We start from the raw sequence: 10,251 nt of genomic DNA on the forward strand, positions 1-10,251 counted from the left end.
ATTTTATACATGAATATGGAAATTTATCAATGCTTTTATTTATATTTTAGATGTCACAGAAGGAATTATTAGCTTTAGATTTTGAGGGTGTATTAAAGCATTTTAGGGTCTCTTTGCCCAAAAAGTATCGAAGTGAAGAATCTGCAAAGCTTTTGATTCAGAGTGCTATCAAAATAAAAGTAAGCATTTTTTTATTTGTATTCTAATAAGTTTTATCCAAAATTGTTTTAACAGTATTTTTAAAAGATTTTTAATGTGGAAGAAAATGTATCAATTACCATTATTATGCTATTGGATATCTCCTTAATTTTGTGTTAATATAAGTAATATGTTCATACATTTTTATTTATGAAAATGATGAGTTGCTAGTGCCTTATATTTAACTATCATATTTTAAAATATGTCAATTTATTTTAATTGTTTGTGTTTTAGGTTAAGAAACTAAAGAAGTATGAGAAAGAATATGCAATCTTTAAAGCACAAGAACAGCTTCAAGAAGATCCAATAAAAACGCTTCAGGTAAAATAAAGCCATAATTATTTTATAATCATTCGCATAATTGAAATTATCTAAAAAAACTGCATTGGAATTTCCCATTTTTATTTTAAAGTTATTTCATGCAATTTTTAAGAAAATCAAAGGAAATCAAATTTTTTATATTCCAACAATTTTTTTACTGAAGCAATATTAGTTTGATTAATAATAATAGTTATTACTAAAACACTTGGCTAAGTTTAGGTTAGCTTAAGCAGTTTGATCTATAATAATTTGATTAACAGTTTAAAATAATTCTGCAATGCAATGCTTTAAATGCAATGCATTTTAAGGTAATTCTACAATAAATATATTTTTTGCACATTTTTACTAATACTTTCTGTTAAAATATCCGATTTGTTATGTGATGAAATAATTTATCACCAAAATGTAATATTATTTAATACAGAAAAGTCCCAAGCCTTGTCAGAAAGATACCAAAGTTAAAAATAAATAATGAAGCTTTTGCAATAAATATTTATTTTTCTTGCTTTTTTTTTTTGATGAATGATTGATTACAGATAAGAAATTGTATTTGTATAGAGATTTGATAAGAAACAATGTATGTTAAAAGACAAATTTACTAAAATTTTTATTGATGCCTTTTATAAATTACTAAATCAGTATCCATTTGTAAGTATTTGCATTTCATTCATTCACATTTTTCTGTGTAATATTTCCGCTCCATAATTTAATTTTTTCAAAGTCGTTATCAGTAAAAATATTTTTTGGTATGATTATTATTTAGCAAATAATTTGATAGTACATTATTATAAAAGGAATTGCTTTTCAGAAAGAAAATAAAAAACTTTTGGAGACTAATTTGCAGTTGGATAGAGAAAATGATGATCTTGCACATGATCTCATTAATATTAAACTGCAACTTCGAAATGAGCTAATCAAAGTAAGTATTTTCCTTGCCTGTTCAGTTTTATTTTTCTTCTCTTTTTTTTGATCAACAGCAATTGATATACAATATGAAATGAAATACAGATTTAGACTCTTTTAAGATGAAGAAAATGTGAAAAGAGAAGAGAAATTAACTAATATTATAAATAATGATTTTAATAGTGAAAATTGGATTAAAGCATAATTGTTGGACAAAATATGTATTAATTTGTCAAGTCTTCTTATACATTTATTTATTACTATTCATTTATATATTGTTGTCAGCAAATTGTTAATTTTTATATTTATCTGGTGTTATTTTTATTATCTTTAATTTTTCATAATGAAACATTTACTTAGTTGCTAGCATTTTATTATTATTAATAAATAAAGTTTTTTTTTCTTTTGTGAGAAATTTTGGAGTTAAATAAAATTATATTTTTAAGAAAATATTCTAGTAGAAGAGAATATTATTTGGAAATTCCCAGTTTTTAATTCAAATAAATAAATAAAAAAAATCTTGAAGCAATGCTTTGTTATTCATTTACATGTGACTATTGTTCTTGCTTTATTTTTATTGCGTGCAGCTTCTTTATATTTAACATACTAAAGCTAATATTTTCTTAAAGCTTTACCTGCATATAAATAGTGCTTCACTTATAAATAATAGTTAGAGTGAATTAAATATTCAATTCCAAATCACATAGGCTTAGGGCATTATATTAATATTTCTTTGAGTGAAAATATCAACATTCTTCAACTTAATTCTGCTCTCAATTAGAAAACCACATGGGTTACTGCAAAGAGAGAAAAATTCTCGGTGGCAATCAGCCGGATTATGTATTCCAGAGAAAGTCATCCTGTTTTCATCCTTAAGGTACTAACACTAAAATTTAAAAAAAAATAGGCTCTCATCTTTTCAGTTTGTGGTTTTTGGAGATTTTTCTGCCTGAAGTATCATTACTTTCTGGGTACATCTGAAACAGCAGTCTGACTTTTGATTTTAGTTAGAAATTTCTGGAAGCACATTCTATTGGTGGAGGTTTATTCTTTCATTACTACTACTGATATAATTGCCTTTTTAATATAGTAGTGGTTTTCATGTCATTATTATTCTTAATCAACTTATAATTTATCATGTTATGTATATTTTTAGTCGGAAGAAAAAGTTGAATCTCAAGCAAAGGAATTGCAGGCAGCTACCATTACTATAAATGAACTGGAAGAAGAAAAGAAAAGACTTTCTTTAGAAGTTTCCCAGGTTTGTAAAACTTTTTGGTGCTTGTTGGTTTACAACGGCGACCAAAAAGGATGAAGAAAAATTCCGCCAGTTTTTCGGTTTCAGTTGTCAATCTATATAGCATGTGATTATATAACTTGATACTTTATTATATTTTTAAATTTTGGCAAACAATTTTCTTGGCTTTTTTTTATCGCCATTACAAACAAATTGTATCTTTATTTTTTATAACTTTGCTTTGAGTTAGCAGATGTATGAAAATTGTTCCTAAAATCATAGGAATAAGGAACAAGCATACCGAATCATGTCATATTTATAATAGAGCATAAGGTTGCAATTGAAAATGTAGGCTGCTACATGAATGCCCCTTGTCTGTGATTGTTAAAAAAAGTTTTATTGATATATGATACCCACTTTTTTAACTGAGGATATTTTAAATATGGGAGGGAGATTGATGAAATGTAATAAATAACTTATTTTTCTGTAAGTATGTACTACTTACTAGTTGTTTTCACTTTTTTCTTAATTTCTGCCTAGCACTGGCCTTTTCATGCTTCAAGTGACACTGTAATGTTATATATATTAAAAGTGAAAATTGCATTTCAATAAAAAAAAAAGATAAAATGTTTTAAAAATTTGTTGCTATAATTGCAACTTCAGTTCTCATTATTCTTGAAAGTAAATTTGTTTTCTTGGATAGTATGATTATTAGAGATTTGTATATAGACAAAATATTTTATATTATTGTCCTGCAATTATTTGATAAAGAATTTCTGATAGCAGTGATGCTCTGTGTTTGCAATCCCATGCTCTGTTGTCAAAATGACACTCTATATGTCGGCCCTTTTCTTAAAATTTGTACTTTAATTTTAGAAACTTCATGCATATTAATTTTTCTCATTTGATTGATTCATGGAATTTTGCACTTCCTTATTTAATTGAATTTATATTTAAAAAAAATTTGAAATGTATGTGATTTAAATAAAAGTTTACTGTTGTGAGAAACAGTTTCAAATTCTTTAAAATGGGAAAATGCTTATCAGTGACATTTCTAACTTCAGTGAGGGTCAGTGGAACGTTCAGAATTTACCTCTTTTTAAAATTAACCTCTGGATTAGTTGTTAGAATTTATCTTAGATTTGTAATGAAAGTTATGAGTTGATATGTGTTAACTTATGGAAAGATATGATCTAAGATGTCATGAAGGCTTTTCATAGAGCTAGGAACTACTGGGACAAGTATAAAAAATGTATTGAAAGTACTGTTGTAGGTCTGAAGAATTTTTCAAAACATTTGGCTAAATATATTTTTACTTGTTTTAGGACTATGATGTAATCTAATATACAGTTTAACTTCAGCAGTTTTCATTAGTTTTTGTTTTTAAAATTTATGTATTTTTCTCAATATATTTATGGCTATTGATCTCCAAATGAGAATCCTAAGGATTGATTTATTCTTGTTATTTTGTTATTAAATTGTGAAGCAAATCTTGTTATTAATCACTTAGATATTCTTTCTTGCAATAAATTGAATCTGATAAATTTTGGTTACTTTAGTTCGTTCATTGACTTTATCATAAATGAATAATAAATTTATATATTGCATGAATAATGAATTTAATCGAAAAATTTATTGTGTGAAAGATTATAATGTAACTCGTATAATAAATGCTCTAAAAATAATTGAAGATCAGAATGCAGCTCTGTGTATTTAAATTTTCGAAATGACCTCCTGTTTTGTTTTTAAATTTGAATAAGAAGATAAACACTAGCAACATATCAGCAGAATCTTTAGCTGAAAAGCAGATTTGAAAGCATAAAAATAGAATGAGATAAAATAAGATAAAAAAATGATTGATATGAAGAATAAGAAACTAAAAAGAATGCATGTCAAATTAACTTGCTCTTACTGAATTAAAAATAATGAAGAAATATTAATAAGCAAGTTGAATGTCGGATATTCAGTTGTTTATCTATATTTAGAGGATGTAAAAATTTGAAATTTTTTTAGTATTTATTTTATTATTTGTTTATGAAATACTATTCATGCTTAATTGATTTTATATCCTATTACTGTTCATTTATTTATTTTTCTTTTCTAAAGTTAAAAGAAATGTGCAGAAGAGAATTACAGAGGTCAGAAGCTGAAAATCTTAAAAATGAAACCATCATTTCTCAGTATAAACAGGTATTATGTGCATGATTTCTTTATATCTTAAGTTTTATGCCATTTTAGCATATATAGTTTTACTACTTTATAAATCACCATGATTATCAATAATTTACAAAAATAAGCAAACGTAATTGTGAAGATTTTCACAGTTGCATGTCATTAAATAACCATTGGCGGCATATTAAGAGTTCATTTTAAAGTTTTTACAATTCTTTTAAAAGGTTATTCTCTAAATTTAGAAGGTTGAAATGCTACAACATTTATGCATTGTGTTTACAGTAAATAAAAATTTCTAATTTAAAAAAAGACAATTTGTTACTTTATTCATGTTTTGTATTCAGATTATTTGTAATACGAAGCCCTTCCCTCTTTCTCTCTCTCTCTCTCACACACACACACTCAAAAAAAGTTTATATAATTGTTAAAAATTTTTTTTTACTTCTTTTTCTTGCAAAGGATAAACTTTTTTTGTTCTTGTTTTCAATTCTATAGATTTGCAAGCAACTGAATTGCAGATTAGAGAAAGAGCAGTTAGCTTCCAAACAAGTTCTAGAGCTAATAAAGGTATTTTGTTTTATATTTGAAAAAATTCGTTATTTTGAATTCAATTATTTATTGAATTTTTGAATATTTGCTTTCATTCTTACCGAAGTTTGCGATGTAATTATTTTATTACTGTAATTGTAATATATATTTTTTTCATTTTTTTTAAAAAAGCTTTTTTTTTATATTTGCCTATTTTACTATGGAAATGTAGTTAATTAAATTTTGCATTTCTTTACAAAAATGATAAAAAGCATTTTCATCAGAGTGATTACATGCTATGATGCAATCAATTTTAATAATTTAATTTGAAATGAATATGGGGAATTAAGTATTAGTAGTCATCTAAAGTTGTGTGACATTGCTCAGCAAATTAGAAGATACTCTTTATTCACATCAAACTATGAACTTATTAAATTTGGATGAGATAAAGCACATATATTAACTTAAAGCTACTAATTTTCTAAAAAATTCAATTTTTCTAGTCATGACATCATGACATAGTGACAAGAGAGATCATATGCCAAACCACTGTGATTATCGTTAGTGTGAAAATATGATGTAAAATTCTTTTCTTTTTTTTTTCAGTTAAGGCTTATTAGTAAAAAGTCTATGAAAGTGTATTCATTGCCTTTCTTACTACAAGTGATGACATTGAGTGAAAAACAAATATTAGATTAGGTATAGAAATAGGATAAGTATTAAGGAAGAACTGTTTTTTTTTTTTCAATATCTTTTCTTTCTTGTAAAAGCATATTAAAATAATCAAAGTACTATTTGAATCTTGCCTCTTTTACTATATGAATTTGTTACATATGCTAAGGGATTCATATTGCAAAAGAATAGATATGGAAGATTCATAAAATATTTTCTGATATTTTTCAGTTGAAATTTTTATTCACTTTTTTTATTTTCGTAGTCTTACTATGAATGAAATATTTTTGGACATGGTATAGTGCATATGTTAATCTTTAATAATTTTTTTAATTATTTTTTCTAGTCATATTACTTGTTTTAGAAATTTTTTTAAATAGCTTTAACATTTGTTAAAAATTTTTTTATCTTCATAATTTCAGACTAGAACTTCAGCATGTGACTACTGCTCCAAGTATATGGACACTATTATTCCTAATCTTGCAAACAGTAAATCTCATTTGGAATCTCTCTCAAATACAAACACTGATGCCAATGCGGCAGAATCCCAAGCTAGAGAACTAGAATTGGAGCTCGCCCGAACAAAGTTGGCTCTTGTTGAATCTGAATGTAAAAATCAAGTAAGTTATACATATCCTTATAATACCCCTGTTAATATTTTTATTGAATTTCTAAATATCTGGTTTAATTTGTGCATGAATGTTTTTTTTTTTTGCCGATTTCTTTTAATCTGTTATTTGTTTTCAATTGCAAATTGTTATTATGATGTATAATGTTACGAATTTTTTTAATTGAAATTTTGGAGCCAAATTTGGTCACATTTTTGGTGATTTTGCGATACAACCTGACAATATTTTAAGTGACTCGGTGTAACGAAATTTTTTCTCTTTTCTCAAAATTCTTGAATTGTCCGAGAGTATACAAAAGTTTACAGTCGCTGATAGTATAGTTGCTGTTGTGGTTTCACGGAATAAATATGGCATGCTATAATCAGTGTTTTGATTGCTATGAAGCTGCTGCATTTCACTGAGAATCTCAGGTGAATTGTCGCATAATAGCTTGAGTTTTTTCTCTGCTCTAAAGATGAACTAATTTGAATTGTTGTAGTCTGTTGTAGACTGAATTATTTTTGCTCTATTAACTATATAAGTTTTTTACAAATAACTACAATAAATAAATTTTTGTTTGTGCAGTCTTTGCTAATATTCATTCAATCCACGAACGCATCCAAAACATAAAATTTTTGGTAGTTGTCAATTTTAATTGCGAATTAAAAGTGCCCCCCAAAAAATCAACAAATTATAAAAATATTTCAAGTGCATATATATATATATATATATATATATATATCAAATCATGTGCGAATCGCATGCTGTTAATTGTGTCTACTGACAAATACTTAATTTTTTTTATCCACAATTATTTGTCTTCTAGGATCTTACCCATCAACTGAATGCAGCTGTGAATGAATTACAGATGTCTAAAAACACATGGTTCCAGAAAACATTCTCCTCTATTCGCGATGCTACCAAGAAAGATAATCCTGGCTCGAAGGATTCCAGTTGAAGTGTTCAAGGTTATAGAAGTAACTGAAGGTTCCTTTCCCTATAAATAGTGTAGTTTCACTTTAGGGACCACTGATATTTACTTTTTTTATTGCTTTTGTAGTCAGAAAAAAGTTAAATTCCAGCACTAAGTTTCTTCTACATCTATGTAAAAAAACTTTGTACAGTTTTATGGATATATATATAAATATACATATTTGTTCATTATTTATGTAAGTATATTGTGTATATCGTGTAAACACATTTTAATCAATTATAACTACAATGAGGTTTGTAAATTTCCATAACCATAGCTTTTGTACTCACTCGAAAGCAAATAAATGAAAATCCATTGACATATTTATTTGTTTGTTTTATTTACAAAAATGTATTCTTGACCTTTCATTTAAAAAATTTCAGTTGTCTTACAATAGAATTGATTCTTAGTCATAGGACATATATATTTTGTATCCAATAATTCTGTTGTGAGAACATAACAATTGATTTAAATTATTAATAATTTAATCTTTTATTATGCTCATTATTCTGATAAACATATTAAGTGGCTCTGAATATTGACTCATTAATTTAAGAATTGATTATCATAAAATAATTGCATAGAGGCTGATTCTTGAAGAATAAATAGTGTAGATATGGCACATTTATTTCTGCAGAAACAGGAATTTCATCATTTTTTAAATCGAATTTTATTATTCTTTTAATTTTTTTAATTCATTTTTATGTAATATTTTTACAATATTTTAAATATTACAAGTACTTTTTGTATACATTCTTATTTATATTTATACTTATTACCTTGTTGGTAAGTTAGTCATACTTATTTTCCTTGTTGGTTTTTATGTTTGGCACTATTCATTATTTTATGAAGTTTAACTTTTTTGTTCTTAGCTTATTTCATGTCTGATACTGAAATTTTAAATGAATGAAATTTGTTTCAAAGCATGCATCCTTAAAGATTCATACACCTTAAAAATAAATTTAATTTTATTCAAAAGGCAGAATAAATAGACATAGTCATGTATTTCAGAATCAATTACTATTCAATGTGGACTTTACCTTTGTAAGATGTACCCAAGTGTTAAAAATTAACTTTGTGCAATGGAAGTAACCTTACTTTATTGTTCAATAGATTACTTACAATGTTATAAAGAGTTGTTTTTAAAACTAAGCATTAGTATTTTTCTGCTATTTTTCATGAAAATTATATATTTGAAAAAAATTTTTAGTTAGTAGTTGACTCCCATTAACATAAATTCATCCAAAACTGGCTTATTTTAAACACAAAATTAAGTTTTAAGTCATTGTCTAAAAGATGAGGAATATGAATATTTGAAATAAAAAGAAAACTTCTTTCTTGCTGTTTCGAATATCCACTTGAAATCATGAAAGGAAGAAAAACGTAACTTATTCTATTTTTAAAGTTTTACTAGCCCTACTTAAAAAAGAAAATATTTGTTAAATATTTTCAAAAAATGAATATTTGCTTAGTATTTATTTGAGAAAGTGGCAATATGTAATTCTTTTCACCTCCATAATGATGAATTTTCTGAGAAAAATAGGTAAGCAAATGACATTTGTCTTTTATTTTGTATGAAATCCATTAAAATTGTTCTTAAAAGGAATGGTTTCATGAGAATTATTTAAAGAATCTATTTAATAGTTATTTTATTTCAAAATAAAGAAGTTTAACTAATGAATAACTAATGAAAGTTTAACTAATGATCCTCGCATTCAGAGAGAAAAACATAAAACGTAATAAAAGCTGCTGAAATGCTTGAATATTGATATGATTTGAACATTTAGGCAATTAGAATAAAAACTTCATATAGTTTCTTATTTATGTAACTTACCAAATGATGAAATATATCTTCACTCTGATTACAATGAATTCACAACCAAAGGATTGTGGTTTTGTGACTGAATTCCATCAGTAATCTGCTTTAAACATGAGCCTAATATAAGGACTAGAAGGGCATCTGTTTTTCATGGTTTGGGAAATTTAGGTTTGAAGTTCACGTTTTATTTGATCACATTATAAATTTACTAGACATATCTAAAACAGCACCTGTGTGACTTCTAGATTTATCTAACTAATAATTAAGAAATAATTATAAATCAAATCCAGAAGAAAAATGTTTTGACTGATAACTACAGGAAAATTAAACTATTTTGAAAAATAGAATTTAACAAATTAAAATGATTTTGCATTTCTTATGACTTTATGACTGTAGCTTGAAAGCCATATAGAAATAAAGATAATAAAATGAATGAAACATACAATTGTGATGAAAGCTTGAGCATTTTTGAAAAATCAGTATAACATCTGTTTGATGCTGCTAAGTTTTAAATATCTTTTTAAACTATTTTTATTTCTTAAAAATGATATATAATATGATATATTGATTGAAAATAAAACAAACCGCTTTTATTTGAAGAGCTCTTTGTTTAAATATATTTTTATAAAATTGTGAAGGAGAAACGTAACAACGAGAAGAGGAAACGAAGGAGAAAAGTAAAAGTAACAACGAGTTTTTAATTATACACTTTTAAACTTTTAACCACGAAAGCTATCAAGGCTCAAATACTATTTCAAGATTGCTGTCTTAAATAAAGCAAAATGGATGCCAGTATTTGTTTATCTTTTCACTAGCAACC

The 10,251-nt window shown here is 25.7% G+C and overlaps 1 protein-coding gene across 3 annotated transcripts in view; it reads left to right on the forward strand.

The window, feature by feature from the left end:
- The window catches only part of LOC129963184 (rab GTPase-activating protein 1-like), a 48,115-nt gene extending 40,180 nt beyond the window's left edge, over positions 1-7,935 (forward strand). For all 3 annotated transcript variants that reach the window (XM_056077345.1, XM_056077346.1, XM_056077347.1), the window contains 8 exons: positions 51-179; positions 433-519; positions 1,328-1,438; positions 2,579-2,683; positions 4,766-4,849; positions 5,327-5,398; positions 6,454-6,651; positions 7,466-7,935. In XM_056077345.1, the coding sequence (XP_055933320.1) occupies positions 51-179; positions 433-519; positions 1,328-1,438; positions 2,579-2,683; positions 4,766-4,849; positions 5,327-5,398; positions 6,454-6,651; positions 7,466-7,597 (918 nt within the window). In that variant the 3' untranslated portion in view covers positions 7,598-7,935. The remainder of the gene's footprint in view (positions 1-50; positions 180-432; positions 520-1,327; positions 1,439-2,578; positions 2,684-4,765; positions 4,850-5,326; positions 5,399-6,453; positions 6,652-7,465) is intronic.
- Positions 7,936-10,251: the final 2,316 nt, after the last annotated feature.

Source organism: Argiope bruennichi, chromosome 3 (genome assembly GCF_947563725.1).
Source record: "Argiope bruennichi chromosome 3, qqArgBrue1.1, whole genome shotgun sequence".
NCBI classification, from domain to species: domain Eukaryota; kingdom Metazoa; phylum Arthropoda; class Arachnida; order Araneae; family Araneidae; genus Argiope; species Argiope bruennichi.